The sequence below is a fragment of the Toxotes jaculatrix genome, chromosome 18, assembly GCF_017976425.1.
Source record: "Toxotes jaculatrix isolate fToxJac2 chromosome 18, fToxJac2.pri, whole genome shotgun sequence".
NCBI lineage: Eukaryota > Metazoa > Chordata > Actinopteri > Toxotidae > Toxotes > Toxotes jaculatrix.
This window is the reverse complement of record NC_054411.1, coordinates 8,599,320-8,617,219: the sequence shown is the minus strand read 5'-3', so window position 1 is coordinate 8,617,219 and position 17,900 is coordinate 8,599,320. Positions and strand designations below refer to the sequence as shown.

Here is a 17,900-nt window from a genome sequence, read left to right as displayed (position 1 = left end):
TAATCACAACTATGATTTTGTGGTATGTATATGTGTAGATGGTATAACTGAAACATTTTTGTCTCGTGTGATTTCATACAAAACTCTTGACCGGATTTATTCCAATATTTTGTATAAGAAAGTGCTGTTCTGTACAAAGTACTATTATAAAAGTTTTTATTTCTTCAGTTTTTGTTTGAAAGTTGTGTAAGATTCCGGTTTCTTTCTGTCTTTGCTTGTCTACCTTGACGCAGGTCTCAGAGTCTCAAAAGTGGAGGACAGACGACTGCCTGCGGATTTGAACAATCTTCCAGCCTGAAGAGCTTACAGCCTATAATGCCATTACAATCGGAGAGCTTGGAGGTAAAATGTGTGTCTTTTATTTTCAGTTATGATGAAATAAACATTAGATCAGCAGCACATGAGGCGAAGAAAAAAACATTTGTTCCTGTCACAGTACAACAACTTAAAAATCACTGAGTCTCACTCTATCTCATATAATGCACAAGTTTAGGCTATATTCTTTAGGCCTTTTCACTTTAATCCCCTACTCCCCAAGAGCCCCAATTAGTTTATCTGTGTTTAAAGAGTAATTTAGGTTTAGATAGCAGCCTACAGTCTTACGTTTTGAATTTTGGTGGAAATTTGGATCACAGATTTTGCCTTTAAAAGCCTTTCCATGCTTTCAAAAATAGAAGCATACAGAAGTATGCCATGCTCAAATTAGCTTGACAGCTTTCACCGATTCCTGTTTCTTGGTCTTCATAAAACGTAGGGGACTAAAATTGGGATAACTGATTCACACAAACAATGATAATCTGTGCCATAAACACATTTTTAACTAATTTTCAGCTTCTTAAATAGCTAGTGATTACATGTTATTGCATGTTTTTACCTGTGTAGTGTTGTCAAGAGGAGTATGTCAAAACATCAGATTTATTGTAGCTTTAAAACCCCAGGTACAAATGACACAACTGAAAATATGTGTCATGGATCAGCTGCTTCTTTAACAACTTCACACTTTTCCTGGTATTTGTGAGAGGAATGGTCGAGTGAGTCAGAGTTAATTGGCCTCATAATCCTTCCTAATTGCCCTTGTAATCATTTCAAACAATGTGGACATGCAGTTCTACATAAACAAATGTTATCAGCACATTTTATGGATCCATAAAAGTTAATAATTTGCTCTATGAGGGCGTGGTGGTGCAGCCACTGCAAGTTTGTAGGCACGATGAAGTGTGAGTGTGAATTCTGAAGTGCCACTGGAAGTTTGGTCTGTGTGTGTTTGCACCCTCTCTTGGTGCAGGGTCAAAGGCCTCCAGTCCTACTGCACCCCTGAGCTAGCAGAGGATTAGCAGGATTACCCCAGAGCTGCCATGTCAGTCAGAGTTTCACCAGAGACAACCCTGCCCCCTTCATCTAAGCCCCTTATCTCATCTCTCAGACACTGCTATATATGATATATGTGTGTGGTGTGAGTGTGTGTGCGTTTTCTAATCCTAATAGTTGTATTTCCACAGTGCATGGGCTCAAGATAACCTGTTTGGAAAAATGTGTGCGTCAAGGGATTTGGTTAGAGCTACACCATCGTGGTTTGCCCTTTCTGGTCTGTGTACAGACCATGTTTGTCTTTGCACTGTGTACTAACTCTCTGGGTGGAAGCTGAATGGTTGAGTAGTTGTATTATCTTTATAGTTACTCTGAAGTCCCCAAAACTCTTTTCTGTGTCGTGCAAATAGAACAAGATAGAGCTATTTACGGTTGTTATCGTTGACAGATTCATTCACAACACTTTATTCCATGCCCAGAGCTCACAATAGAAAATTATTTGTAAATATAACTATGAGGAAATTACTACACATCTGTTTTCAAAGAGCTACGATGTGTTTGTCTAACTTGGTCTTTTTTTATAACAAAGTATTAGTCATCACCAGATTTCTTCTGACAAATTTGGTCGGTTCTAGCCAAGTATAAACAGACAGGAACACTCCTATGGAGCACTCCAGATGACCAGACTAACAAAGTCTCCTGAACAGATCAAATAATGTTATGTCTGGAATGTGTGCGGCTGACACAGCTTTGAATGTTAAGTCTTAATTAACCCTAACCCTACAGCAGACACAGTAATACTGTCATCCTGCTGGATCATGTTTCTGTCCATCTGACAGAAATGAAACATTCACAGACTTAGCATTCACCTGCTAGTTCCTGACTTTTCTACTGTTGGGCACCAAAGATATGTGAATATAATACACAGCACATAAATATTGCAAAGTATTTATGAATAAAAGTCTATTAAATCGCTTATAAGAATTTAATGAAGGTACTGTTAAAACAATTATATATTGATTATTAGAAGCATAATTTTTCAATTTAATTGTAATGATTCCCACTATAACACACTACAAACAGGGGGCCTGGGCGTTGTGTTTGCCTTTTTCTATGGTTTAATTTTTATCTGCAAGGAGGGGATTGACAGACTTCAAAGTAGAGCACAGTCATGGAAGGATGAGACTTAGAGTCAGAACAAAAGGCACCTGAGGGAGGATGCACACGCACAGTCACGCACGCACACACACACACACACACACACTTTTTCCAGAGTTGTGCTGATTTGTTCCATCTGTTATGCTTCATGATTCATGATGCATGGAGACAATACCTCAAACACACATGTGCACACACTCATGTGCACACACTCATGCGCACACATGGGCAGCCCATGTCATCTCACAAGGATTCAGGAGAAGTAAACCGGACACACTGAAGGGGCGTGCTTGACTTGTTCTACACATCCTCAAAGCAATTACACTAACTGAACCATGTTAACACACTCCTCTTCTGCAGCCTAAACAGATGACACAAACAGCACTCACCTCATACATAAAAGCCAGACAGTTAAGTAAAGCCTCACGCACTGATACTGTATTCAGGCACGTCAGTGTGTATCATCAACTGTACCATGTAGCTACAGTATGAACAAGTGCAACCTGATCTAACTCGACTGTATTGCCAACCTACCATCATTGTGCCATTTTCCAATTTAGTGAGTGTAAAAAGTTTAAATGTAGAATAGTTTAACATCTTGAGTGTTCACACCACAGAAGACTGTTGCTGCTTCATTGCCAGGAGGAGAAATCCTAAAACTGTCTTCCTACCTGACAAAGACATGCGGAGTCCCACACATCTGCCATCACAATATAGCTTTAATGATTCCGCTAACAGTCTGTGCTTGTTTATCACCTTGTCAACATGTTTTCAAAATTCACATCTCAGCATTCAAGCAGCTGTGTGAATAAAGTGAGAATCAGGTGGACATGTGAGCCCTGTGTGTATTTTTGCATGCATGTATGTGCACATGTGCATACCGTCATTACAATCTATGGTAGAACGTATAGTCAAATGCACACATCATGTTGGGCTAACGTCACTGTTGGAGTAACCTCCAGATGTCAGAGATCTGAACCCATTAGAGGGTAAAGTGGACTGATGGATGATCTCATCCGCTGCTTTATCCCAGAAAGAACAAATAAACGCAAACAACAGTAGGACCGACGATGGTCTTACACACGCAAAGCCTTCAATCTGATGACAGGGTTATTAGGAGAGCTGAGAGGCAGATCAAGACACTTCTCTGGCTCCTTAAGTCCTCCTGCAAGGTCTTCGACTCTAGCTAAAGCCATTTAAAATGTCTATAAATTCTCTGGAGCCGAGCTAGAGACCATCTTATCTTCTGTTAAGGAATAGCCTTAGCTTGAGCAGATTTCCTCCCTTGATCCCATAGAAAAAGTCTTATCCTTCACTGATGTCCTCTTGGCCATAGAGGCAACCCTGTGGCAGGTTGGAAAGCTCAGGCAGGCTTAGATGTGCTGTTCCTGCCAAGTTTCGCAGAAGAATATCTTTATGCTGTTATCTCTTTTATTGTAGGTGAATGTAGAACAGTGGCTCTGTTACATTAACAAAAATAAAGATGCATTGGTTTTCATACTGATGAATGAGCATTTGTGAAATCAAAGCATCCAGCATCCGGTTGCAGTTCTTTGAAAACATGAAGTGGGCTCTGTTTCCTTTCATCAAGCTGCTGATGACAATTCTGATGTGGTACATCAGTTCAATTTAAAAGCATTTATCTAGTTAGACAAATGAAAGCTTTCCAAACACATGCAGTAGCATTGGTTTAATAATATTACCTCATGCTGACATGGCCTATTTGTTTTACCATCCCTTTACCCTTTAAGGAAGTTTCTTAGCACTGTATGCAGACCATAACTTTTTGTTGCGCTGATTTGTTCCAGTCAAATATTAAGGTTATTTAAGTTGTTTCAAAAGCATGAAAGCAAGTTGTGTGTTACCTTACTCAGAGGAGTTGTCTGGTTCTCCTTCACATTATCCATATGGTTCACAAGTTTATCGTCAAGGTTGCAGCGTCAGGTATGATACAACTTTGTCACCTCATTATCAGGTCTATTTTAATTTCACAAAAACATATGCGCAACAAACTCTGCACTGTTCAGCCAAATAATTCTGTCCTGTTAAGCAAGTCTGTAAATGTGGTTAATCTCAGAGCATGAGGGTGACAGTTACAGTTAGTTAATGCCCCAGAAAGACAATTCAGTCAATTTAAGTCTCGTTTTGCATTTATTTTTTTCGTTATTCTGTCTTGTACCACCATATGGATTCATAGTCATCAATTGATCAAGGTTCTGCAGCATAACTAAATACACGATACTCAGCTGAGTAGCTTTAAAAATATCAGTAAACAGCAAGTGTCATTTGGAGAGAGAAGCAAATCATATTATACAGCTGCCAGTTAGAGTGACTTATGCTTCAGGTCTTACGTCTCTTGAAAGACATTTACCATAATCACTGCCAAAGTAGCTCATACCCTGATGGACATGGCCTAGTTATCAATGGAGAATTATGGGCTTGGAGTGTGAAATGTCTCTGATATCCAACGGAGTTTAATTATGAATAGGAATACAATGTAGCTTTCATTAACCCCTTCAGTTTAGTTTACATCTTATTTAGAAAAAAATCATTCACTCACACTCAGTGTGTTTTCACAACCCCAACCAAAGCTTTATTGTAATATACACAGATAATAACTTCAAAAGATAACACAGCCTTGCCATTTGACCATTTCCAAAAACAGATCCTACCAGCCAAAGAACACATGTTGACTGGTAATGTTCAAAAGGTTGCATAGAACATTCACTGGCAATGGCGGCAACTAGATACCCTCAAGTCTAAGGCTTGGAGGCTGGGCGTCCCTTAGGGGGTATATCCTGGATGAAAATGTAGCCCATTATTCGAGCTGAGAACAGGTGCTTTCAACAAAGAGCCCTGCATCATTATGGTCCTGTGGGAAATGAGGGAAAATATCAAGGTCCAGGAATTTACGATGTGGCCTTTAGAAAGCAAAGCAGATCAGATGCCAGGGTTGTGAGTCAAAGTAGTGAAGCCATTTATAGAATTAAGATGGAAAAACAAGGAAAGCGTTTCCTAAATTGAACAGGAATAGAGGACAGTTTTCTTAACCACGTACCGCAGGTTAATTGGACACACACAGGAAAATTATGAGTTGGTCAAAATGTTATTTTGAGTCTCATGTGTCACAGGATGACGCATAAACACATAAAACATTGTGCAATTATTTTATTTTTGTTAAATATCCAAATGATATAAATAACTCTTTTATTGCTAATTGCGCTTTCTCCAAGTACTGTAAATCTTCTCATCCTCAAAACCAGGAAAGCTGAGCACACTGTAATATCGTTTCATAAACCATTTACTTCAGGTTTGTAACTTAATAATTTGATCTTTATTCTCAGTCAGTATTTATTGTTCAGTGGAGAGACTGTGCAAGTCAGCAATACTCTGAGGTCACAAGAAAAGAGGGCTGCGGCCAAGCAAAATTTCTCGCTGAAGCTCTGTCTGGGTGGAGGTCCTCAGAAGACACATTATGCACCGTTTGCACCTCTTCTGCTTCTCCGGGCTTTTGTTTCAACATTCCTGACTTGCTTCTTCTTTCACTTTGGTTTCATCTCACTCATCTTTCCAGATTACAAATACTTTATGAATCTCACTTCCCTCGTCAGATATCCTGAGCATCTCCTTGGCAAAGTTAGAAGAAGAGGGTGGAGACCACTGCCTCATGCAGGGTAACCTACACAGATTTGCCACCCATGGTGTTGATCAAGCCCTGCTCTCTAGCTCCATGCTCACCAGAGCCTTCATTGAGGGCATTGGCTCTTGTCAGACAAGAGCAGGGCCCCCTTTGATCTGGCCTGAGATGACAAGGCTGTGTGGTCCCAGTGCCCCAGGCCTCCTCTGTTACCACAGGCAAAATGTGACAAGGTCACTCAAGGGGAGGGAAGACCTCAAGTCACATGACCTCCTATCTGCCTGTATTACAGGGTGCTGTTGTGGGCAAAAGACCCCAAGCTGAGGGAAGTGTTTACATTAAAATACACAAATGTGTATTCATGAGCAGTTTATTCTTTCATTTCAGTCAGATTTTAAAACGTGGTTTGGTTAAATCGACAAAACGTTTCAATGATTGCGTATAACTATTGCACTATTATCTCAGAAAGTAGAATGAGTTTGAGAAAAATAAGACAAACAGTGAACTATTATGGCTATGAAAACCCAGCACTGTCAAAATAATGCTCAAAATTTAATAGTGGAAGCTCTGTGATTTGAAGAGTAGATTTATGTGTTTAGCAGAAATAAATGTGACTAATACCTTGTGAACTGCAAATGATCCTTGCAGAATTAGCGTTGCAAAACTCAGAAGTTAGCATTTTTGTAAGCATGCAATCACAGCACTGATTGAAAAATAACTAAATCAAGACATTCCCAGGCAGACCACTTTAATAAATCAGAAATAGTTCAAATACACATTGTTTGTCCCTGAACCGCTCTCATTAAAAATGTACAAAGTCATTTCTCAGTCTTCCAGTTGTATTTTCAGTCAGTCACGCAGTTGTCATACTTGTTGACTGTATTTAGAGCCAGCTGAAATGAAGTAAAGCTGGTCTGTGGGCAAGCAGTCAACCCCCTGAGGAAGAGACAAGACAAACATGATAAGAGGCTGTTGGTAAAATTACAGACTGCAGGCAGCACTTAATGGAGTTCAGCTCAGGGTTGAGGGAAGTAAGGTCAGTCAGTCATCGAAGTTCCTACACTGACGTTGATGCTTCCTACATTCCTGAACACCAGTGTCAACAGGAAAAGAGGCTGATTATTACATTAGGTTCAAACCTTTGAACACAAATCCTGAGAAGAGAAACTTCACTTTATTGTACTTTGTCCACAAATATTTTAATGATAATATGCTAATCCCATATTAACAAAGCATAAAGAAAGTCTATGAAGCCAATACAAACAGTGCATTGAAGATTATGAACTCTCTCTGCAGGGCTAACCACGCTCATTAGCATTAGATAAACAGAACACTGCACTAGAAACCCATGTAGTGTATACATATTTCATAAGGGTTGTGACAGTACATTGAAAATTTACTGTACATACTACAGCACTAAGGGTGGGCAAATACCATGAACCACATAAACCACTTTTGTTATACATACTTTCCTGAAGTCATGATCGAAATTTTGAGCAGTTTTGCCAAATATACATTACAAGATCTTGACTCTGGGATTCAGAGCTCTCTGAGCATTTGATTTATGGACCCTTCGGTGTTCAGTTTGGCACAGCCATTCTTGACCTGAGTCTCCAAAGCTTTAGGGTAGAACAAGTACTCTGGGATCCAGCGCTCTAATTCCGCTTTCAAGCCGGCTGCAACGATGCGGTATTATTGTGCTCATGTGCACATTTTCCCTTTCCCATGGTCTATGAGCAATCAGCTGTAATATCCTGCCTATAAATCTCTCTATCACTAGTGGCTGCCAGCTCAGGGAGGAGTTGGCTTGTCCCTCAGGTTGCTCGCCTCATGTCATAAATCCTGGGCCATCTGAGCTCAATCTGTCTTTCAGATCTATAAAATGCCAAGGCTACCTCAAGGCCTTGGTTTCCACAAGTGCTGGTTTCATATCAAATGTGCTGTATGTGTGTGGCTGAGTGCGCATGTGTGAACGATCTGCTGTGCTACATTTCTGTACAACAGATGTTCAACCTACACCTGCAACAATATCGTGAGTTCACAGCTACGATCTGTCACATACAGTAACAACACTATCAAACATCATTAGCTTGTAAAAGAACATTCACCGAGACTGATCAATTTTTCTAATGTTGAGACACAGATTAGTGTTACAGTGAGTCATTAATATTTCATCTTTGCATTTCATTTCTCATCTTTTTCCTATAATTTGCCATCTTCATTAAAGCAAGATCTCCACAGTGACATACAATGGTCCAACGTTTACAGATACATTTTATTTTCTGTTTAACGTTTATTTTTATTGGGACAAGCATGTAGCATGAGTCAGTGCCACTTACAACAGGATTTATGGCATGAGAAAAAACACAGACAATGCACTATACACAAACAATGGTACGATAAAATTTCCATTTCAAACTCAATGTCAAACACAAGATTGCTCATGACCACGTCTGCTCTCTCTTTAAAACTGTATCAACTTGTGTTTAAAATGAACCAATTTAAGATCTGCATTTTAAGAAAAGGGCAAGGAGCTCCTCCAAACAGAAAAAGCTGTCATTTCGCAGAGACAGCTGCTCTATATTCAGCCTCTCTTTCAAGTAAAACCCGCTGTTTATTACATGTGAGCTTGCATGTATATACATGCACTGTCTCTAAACACAAGTACATTCACAAGACACTGCAGCTGGAGCTCACCACACCCCAACAAACAGTTATTGAATTGGTATTCAAAAAGAGCTGGCAGAGAGTAGCATGCCAGGAACTAGTATTATCGTAAGACTTAATGCGTCAATGAGTTTGCCACAGGCTAATACCTGTCACTCCTGTGAACTGCTTACTGTTTATGTGTTAAAGGCTGATAAACCATAAAGAAGGAGCAGTTATAACTCACATTCAGGGCATTAAACTAACTTGTTGAAGAGTTTAGCGAGACTAAAATACTAAAGGTTAAAAGGTCAAAGTTAACTCTGCTTCACGGTGCCCATATATATTTTGTATTAGACTATGTTAGTGATGTATATGAGAGAGAAGAATGGTCTTCCCCAGATCATCACATCTGTCAAACAAGATGGTTTTACAGCTTCTAAATGTGCCTGTCATGCTATTTCTTTGCTGTTAGCACCTTGTTAATTTCCTTTAAATCTTTAATTTGCTGTTAGTATTTCATGTTCTGCTTCCCTCTTATTTTCTGGAGTAGTTTTGTATCACACTTCCACTGTATTTCAAAGCAACACAGGTAAAGTTGATTTGACCAAAGATGAACCTGTTTTTACAAAACGCCACAGTGGTGCCGTGGTTATAGCTTTAGCCGCACAGGTTGTAAAACAGTTCACACTGATTTCTGTGCATGCGAAGGTTTGTCTGTGCTTGCCTTGTGGTGAAGTGGCAGCATACTCCAGCCTTCAACCCAAAGTATACTGCAGCAGATTTATGACAACGATTTGATGAATATTTCTTGATGACTTCATCTCAGTTTTATTTTCATTCATATAGTAAAGGTATTATAAAGTATTCTTCCCACTGATTGCCCCAGAGGCCTCAGTTACAATTATCATCTGTTACAGTATGTTTGCATCCTTGAAGATCTACTTGATGAAAGGTGTGCTGTGAAAGATAACACCTTGATAGCTGGTATGAAAGTACCATCTTCTCAATTTTACATCCACACCTTACTGTATAAATAGAATTCATGAGGTGTCCTGTTAAAGTGCTGAAACCATTTTCTTCTTCTCATTCAGAGAAAAAAGCAGTTTCATGTTTTATTGTAATTTCTTGATGGTTCTTAGATGGATAGTCCTAGACGCTGAGTGTCCAACATACCATCAGGTTTTAGTGCTCAGCTCGTGTCTCTAAACTTCAGGCCTACTCACCAGCAGACCTGCATTTAGTGTCTGAAAGGTGTTTGTGATAACCATCATTTTCTGTCATTTGATGCATGTTAAAACAGTCCCCGTAGTTTAGACCTGTAATATCTTTCCCCCTCAGATGTCACTGCATTTTCATTAGCCCTGGCGCTAGGCTCACCGGGGGTTCATTATGGCCCTAGACGTCCCTTTAAAGTTACAACACAAAATCTTGCCTCAGCGCTCATTCTTACTGAAAAGCTGGTGCTAATGCCTATTGTGAGCTTTGTCTCTCCACACCCATTCTTCAAGAGGCAAGAACAACATCATCTACAAAGAAAGGCATACCTCCCTGCTTTTTATAAGCAGTTTGACTCAAATAGTAATATCGGTAATCAATAGGATCATGATCATATTAGATGTGGAATTAGTGAGTGAGTAAATTTCCCTGAATTAAAAAGGGGGGACTGTGAATGATAGCCAGAGGGTGTTGGACTCTCAGTGCTTGCCTGTTGCCTTGCACACACCTCACTGATGAATATGTCACACTTTTCTTTAAAGACAGACCAAAGGCTTGTAGCATCCCACCCCTCACACCCAGACTGATTGATCTGGGTAATACGATGCTATGTGTCTGAAGATAAAACACAAGCATGAAGTACAAGGCAGTCTCACTAGTCTTCCCTGTGTTGACCAGGCAGCTTTTAACCTGAGCTCATAACATGCCATTAGATCCTTCCTAACGCCCTGCCCTTGTTTGTTTTAAGCAAAGCTAACATGCAGAAACGTTTTATTTCCAGCAAGACCTAACCCATCTAATGACTGCATGCACAAGACTTGTAAGTACTGCTGTACAGGAGTGACTGTAAAGTCCTATCTCAGTGAAGGAACCACAGGACATCCATCTGACCAGGTCACTGTCAAAGTGCAGCCTGCATATCAGTAGCAGCAATGGGTCATCAGGTGGAGAGGTTACGACCTGAGAGAAGGCTTCATTAGGCAAACTGGGAGCCAATTAGTCCCCAGCTGCCCAGCAGAGGAGCATTAGAGTGAGAGGAAGAACACTCAGTCATCCCACGCACTGACAGGAACAGCAGGAGACCAGATGAAGCATTGTCGTTCAAATTTTTCCCTTGTTTTGCTCTCATGAGACGTATGCTGCAGCTTATAAAACCTAGGGGCTCTTTAATAATATTTCAGGGTTCAAATGTACCTCATAATTCCCTTGTAGGTTCACTTTATGTTTGCCCTTCCTGTTTCCCTGCACAAGGGCAAGCCTTTCATTGTGCAGGGATTACCGGTGAGAGAGTGTCTGAAACAGACCAGCCGGATGTGAAGAATCATCCATACTGATTTAGAAGTGCCCAGAGACTCTCTCGAGCAGTTAGTTTTGGGGGCTGGGTTTGGAGTCGAGAGGACCCCTGGAGATGCTTTCAGAAAAGCTCCCTGTTTTAGGGGGGCAGGATAGGTGTCTGGTCTTGGACTGGCGAGTTCCTCTGAGTGGGGACTAATGAAAACAAATGATCTGACAAGGTCAAAAGGTTGAGATCAAGGCTGAAGGATCCCCCGCCCCTCTCAATTTCCAACTTGGGAGATTAATGAGGGCTGAGAACAGTCATTTCTCTGTATCATTTACTCCCTGAGGCCTCTGAACCCTGTGGCAGCGATGTGCAGCCCACCTGTTGGCCTGTTAAGGCCTTATGACACTCAGACAGAGGGAATCACTACTGACTGAGGGCTGTAATGGTTCTGTCCAATTCACAGCACAGACAGGAGCACTTTGTGTTATCATGGCTCTATGCAAAGCTTCGGATTGCTCCCTAGGTCTTGTGTCCAAGAAAGCAATGGTTCTTCTCTTACACTTTGAAACTTTCCTCTATCGTAGTTATAGCAGCATTTGCCATGTGACAAATTAATATTCCTTATGATTTCAATTTTTAAAAATACTTTGATGAGCTCAGCAGATAAACCACTAAGACAAGCACAACTAGTCATAACATGTTATGCTGCATGTCATTTGTGTTTGAACACATTGCATGTAGACACACATCCTGAATAAACAGTCATGACGCTGAAGCTGATGCTTCACAGTGAAGTGCTGAACACTGAAGATGACTGAAGTGGTTTATAAGATAAGACTGCTCCCTTCTGGACAGTCAGCAGAAAAGCAGCACAGACTCCAAAAAAAAAAAAAAAAAAAAAAAAAAATCATCACAACCCAGTCAGAACTTATAGTACCATCACTTTTAACTTTCACAAAATGAACATATGAAATAAAAGATAAAATCCCATTCATACAGCAAACTTTTGGCGACATACATACACCAGTGTAAAATGATTACATCCTGCATTTCAAAACCTCATTAACATTTTTGTTATAATTAACAATCAAGTTTTGAAGACAATAACGACAACATTATTTTTTTTAATTCGTTCGTTAATGTTATAAGTTAAGAATGAGGCGATACCACTCATTTTTAGTTGCATTGGCACATAAAGGACACTAGATGGCGATGTTAACCAGGCTGATTCACATCGGTGAAGGTTTTTGTGGGCACTTAGTGCCGTCTTTGTGTACACGGTAACGCCCCCACCTTTTAAAATAATGTAGTAAACATATCTTTTTGGTTATATCCCACATAATGATCAATTATGATAATAACTTTAATTTATGAGAATGTAACCTCCCCCTCCAGATTCAGCTGTAGGCTAATTGTGTTTCCCCAAACACTGGGTCATAATTTTTGTAGTAAGTGTTTCAGGATTTGAGCAACATTTTACTCTCAATCTATTGCTGTAGCCAACTGCTGAAATGTAGACTAATAAAATGTACTTCAACACACATTAACACGTATTAGTGTATGTGACTTTTTAATCACGCCTCATAGCCCTCTGGGAGCCGGCAAGATTGGACTCTTTATTGAGACTCAGCCTTGATTTACTACATTTCCCACACTGCATTGCTGCGCAGCCGCTACTTGTCACTGCTGTCGCTCTCTGCCTGAGTGCCCGCGGTGAATTGGTCCAGCATCCCTGCGCAGGCAATGGGGCGAATGTAGATTTTAAAAATAATATTCGAAAAAAAATTTTTGAAAAAAAAAGGAAAACTTATTGTAAACGTGGAATAAGTTTTCGGCGTTGGCAGATTGCAATGAGGGAAGGAAAACATGACAGTCTGGATTTTGTCTTGCGCCGCTGTGGAGCACGGAGCCTTATATTGAGAGAAATAATGCGGAATATTTCCCTCTGTAGGTGTTAACGCAGAAAATTCAAGATGAAGAAGCAGTTCAATCGGATGCGACAGCTCGCCAACCAAACGGTGGGAAGGTAAGTAAACCCTTTGCCTGCACTATTCTCGCCGGGCCAAGTCAAAGAGAAGAGAAACCCCCCGTATTGCTCCAATTGGACGTGAATCATATCTATGCAAATATTATAAATGTTATATGTTATTAGGCTGAACACAGGGAATGGTCAATGATCAGTGCAGTTGGACTAAATCAGAGGAACAAAAGAATACCCCATGTTCAAAACGCCTTTAGTGCTCCTATGCGTAATGTCCACTGGAAGAAGCTACCGCATATGCAGCGTGTAGGCGCATTGCCCCAGTACAACCTGCCCACGGAAATGCATTAAATATAGACAATCGCAGAATCACCGACCACCACACAGACACGACCTCTTCTTTAAGACCAGGTATCACCCCCTCGAGGATGAAAGAAAAGCTATAGTGAAGTTATGCTGTAATTAAATTTACCTCCTGCCACCAAACCTGTCAATAGGTGAACGTGATGCAGACGGATGCGGTGTGGGCTGAGACGTGAGGGAAAATGGGAAAAGGCGCAATGTTTTCATTACGCAGTAATATCAGCTGTGAGGAGGGAAGCACCTCCTAGGCGTGGGTTATCAGGTCCGTGAATTCCTGAAGGTCGTATCCCGCATCTGGCATTTATCTAACCTACTTTTTGTTTGAATAATGGTATATTCTAATCAAATAAAATGCCCTTATCAAGCCACTACGGTTCCTAAAGTCCAGTAAACTGAATAAATACGAGGTTTATGTGGAAGGATTTCCCATTCCTCTCTTCTATGTCCTGCACTTGCATCTGCATCTGGGTGGTTCTGCAATCCTTTCCCACCTTCAGGAATAGATGCTTTGTGACCTTTTACTAAGGTCCTATGGGTTTATCACTCTTCCCCCATTCACCTCACAGGAAGGCTGAGCAGCTTGTCAAGCAGCGCCGGGCCAGAAGGTGTTCTCTGCTCAGCACCGGGGGATTAGGACCAGGAGGTGTGGGTCATTATTATTACAAGGCTGCGTGAGGGGCATGCACTCAGAAGGGGGGGGTGGGGGGGTGGGGTGGCACACCTTGCAGGCTTTGCTTGTGCTATCATTGTCAGTTACCCCTTGGTTCAGGCTGCTTTTTCTAGCTCCAGTCTTTTTATAATCATTTCTGTGTGACTCATTAGAGTGTGTGTGGGTGTGATTCTGGATGTGTGTGTGTGGGCATACGAGTTGTGGGCCTTCATATGAACAGAGAGGGCAGTTTCTTTCTTTTAAGTGTGCGTCTCTCTGTCTATGAGTAGCAGCAGCAACCTGCTGTGGTGGTCTGCCTGCAACACAGAGCCATAATGAGCAACAGTATTCTCCATGCCCCCTACTAATGATTCCTACTGTTCACAGCCAGCACTGCCATCTCAAACCCTCAAATCAAAGCATAATCAGAAACTGTCAGCTATACAGCACCCGTTACTCCATGCCAAGGGGAGCTTCCATTGAAAGACATTTTATTTTAACTTTGGGTGAGAGCAAGAAGTAAGAGATCTGACCCTGTAGTGACCTTGAACAGAGTCAAACATTGGCTGTGTAATACTGGGACCTTCTTTTTTGAAGACTTTCTTCCCCCATTGATAATTTGAAGGAGTCAAAGAGGTGGTTCATGTATGTGGCTGGTGAAAAGCTCTTTTCTTATGTCTGCACCCAAACCATCAAGGGTGATAGTGTCCCATGAGAGCACCACCCACAAAGGAGAATGTGTGACCGTGTATATGTTTATTATGTTGCATGGTATCCCGATTTCTATGGTTGCTGAAGGCATTCCATGGAGATAGTGTGTAACTATGCTATGCTGACTGAAATGGAGACGCTTTTAAACTCAAGCTATCTTTTCATTGTCTTTCCAGCAGTTTGGCATATGAGATACAAGGCTCCTTGGAGCAGTATTAATGTTGCCCTGCAAAGCTGGGGACAAATTAGCATATCAGGAAAAAGTCTGTTAATTAACAATTTCACTGATCAGAGTTACGTTCCATCTTGTACTCACTGAGGCCTCAGATTTACTATTCTGCTGACTCAGGCCTCAGTCATCTTCAGAGTGGAACGTGGTTACTCTGGTGGTTTGAGCGTTTGACCTTCCTGAACCCCCGGGAGTCTCTGTGGAACCGTTAGTACCGCTGACCAATCACAGTCACTTCTTACCAACTCAACAGATCTAGAAGAAAAAGTAGGTGGCCATGTTGGAAATTGTATGACTATGTTTGAGTGGGTGGGTGTGTGTTTTATCAGGAGCGTGTCTTCATTTAGAGATAATGACTGAGCTGTTATAACTGCAGACTTTTAATCTCCTCATCTGTTTCTGACATCATCTGGTGTTATCATATTTGAAATATTGAGTGTTTCTGCACTAACAGCATTACTGCAAGTCTTAAATGTGTCTCATATGTGATGGAGATTTGAAGGTCTTCTTTTAGAGGGGGGTTGGAGATCAGGTGTGCTGTGTCAGCATCTCTCTTGCTCTCCAAGGCTGCTGCTGCTGCCGCTGCTGCCTGGGTGAGATCCATGTCATGTGATCACCAGCTTGACCAATCACCTCTGTGGAGCAAGACTTCATACTGGAGGATGTGCAGCCATGCATACCCTATAGCTTAAAGAGATGTGTTGTGGTACAGTGGGAGAGACAACAGTGTGTCATGTCTATGCCTGAATTTGTGTTTTCATTTTGTTCTGTGTTGCCATCATTTTGGGTTTGAGGACTCAGTGTTTTTCAGATCTTTTCCATGATTTTAAGGGTAGTGAACTTCACTTGAGTATTTGTATGAAAAACAGCATAATAATTTTTTTTTTGATGCCCTCATACACACTGAACAAGCCAGGAAAAGATTACTTTGGTACAGCCAGCTCCCACCCTCCATTTCTCATGACCTATTTCTCTATTCCCAACTCACTACCCTATCTAGGTCTAGGACAGCCTGGTAAAAGATTCCATGATACAAGTCTGTAAGAATATGTCGTGCCGTACAATAAGTGAATTTCACACATGAACTTAAACGTTTCCGTTTTATACTCGTAAAGGGCACCACTCTCTCTAGCCCTAACTTCCATGCCCTCCCCACCCATCTTCACACTCCGCATCACTCACCTGTATGCTGTCAAACAATACCACTAGTGTATGGTCATAGCAGCCTTCCTGTTCATTGCCTTTAGGGTAGGCTTTAGCTCACCACTCCACAATGCAATTATCAGAAAATGGAAGCCATTTGTGGGCAGGCAGATAAGTTGTAGATGCTTTCTCTTTCCCGCATTGTCTCACTCTTACTCTGTTTCTCTTTCTCTTCCTCCTGACAGTGTGATGCAGTAGGTGAATGCATTACCAATGAGCCTGCATGCTGGCCTCTCATAGATTTTCAGTGAGAAAAGACCATGGGTCTATAGACAGAATTTTAACAAGTGGAACATTGGGAGGGAAGGAGGGGCACTGGGCAAACACAGAAATGTGCCTGTGAATGTTTGTATACACTTAAGTGAAAGGTTTGCATGTTAATATGTAGTCACTTTGAGTACTCATAGTCGTCCTTTGACAAAAAAGCTAGAAAAGGAACGATTAAGCACGAATCCCTTGAACATATTAATCTTGTAAACAAATTCCTGTTAGCATAAAAAAAACAACCATCCTTGCCTGTTTGTACATTCTGCACAGCATTAGCACACATTCACCTCTTGGCAACAATGTGTGCGGGACTCTAAAAAAGCATATGGTTACTGACAGGTAACATGAGATGTAGGAGGCAACCCTGTTGCATGCCAATGCAGCATCTCCTCCTCTACACTCTCTCGCCTCCTCCTCCTCCACCTCATTGCCCTGATTCGCTGGCTTGGCAGATGAGGACAAGGCTGTGAAGATCTCAGAGCGAGTTTCTTTCGTAGGTCATTCGACTCACTGCTCTTCTGGGTTCACACTTGTGTAGTTTGTGGCTGATGACATAGTTAAATCTTGACTGGAAAGTACACTCTCAACTTCTCAACATATTATGTAATGACAAGATTTTTATTCAGTTTCAAAGCACTAGTCATCAGCAGTCAGAGATTAGTCATTACTTGTGTTCTAGATTGTGCGTCTTTCTTTAAAGCAAAATCTGCTGCTGTAATTGTGTAGTGTCTTTCAGTACTAGCATCAGAGGTCGGTGTTGATAACCCTCCCATAACCCCATCAGTGCCTCTCAGAGACAGCATACTACAGGGTAGAGTTAGTGATAAAGAGCCTTTGTCAAGGGACCTTTTTGGCCATCAAAAGAGAGATGATGTAATATCAGACAAAAGCACTGTTTCTCCCTTTCCATGTCGCTGATTCCCTCAAAAGACTAATCTCTTAAAGAGCCACTGTACTGGTGGTCCACTAAAAACTCAGCACCAGTGTTCTATAAAAGCACATCCAGTATGAAAGAGACAACATGGCACACAAACAGCTTTAGGGATGGCCACTTGATCTCAACGGACTCAAACTCTCCTTTGGTTTTCTTTTTGTCCTGGCGCATATTCAGGTGGGTTCGATCACAGCCACGATGCCTCACGGCATGTGTCGGGGTTGACCCAGTCTTTTGCTCATGATCTCATCTCCAACAGAAAGTGACCCCGGGGCCTGACTGAAATGCAGCACATGAATCAGATGACATACAAG

At 41.3% G+C, this 17,900-nt stretch overlaps 1 protein-coding gene across 1 annotated transcript in view; it reads left to right on the top strand.

The window, feature by feature from the left end:
* arhgap44a (Rho GTPase activating protein 44a) overlaps positions 1 to 17,900 on the top strand; it is a 39,070-nt gene that overhangs the window by 839 nt on the left and 20,331 nt on the right. The window contains exons 2-3 of the mRNA XM_041062755.1: positions 234 to 342; positions 13,201 to 13,275. Of these exons, the coding sequence (XP_040918689.1) occupies positions 13,223 to 13,275 (53 nt within the window). The 5' untranslated portion in view covers positions 234 to 342; positions 13,201 to 13,222. The remainder of the gene's footprint in view (positions 1 to 233; positions 343 to 13,200; positions 13,276 to 17,900) is intronic.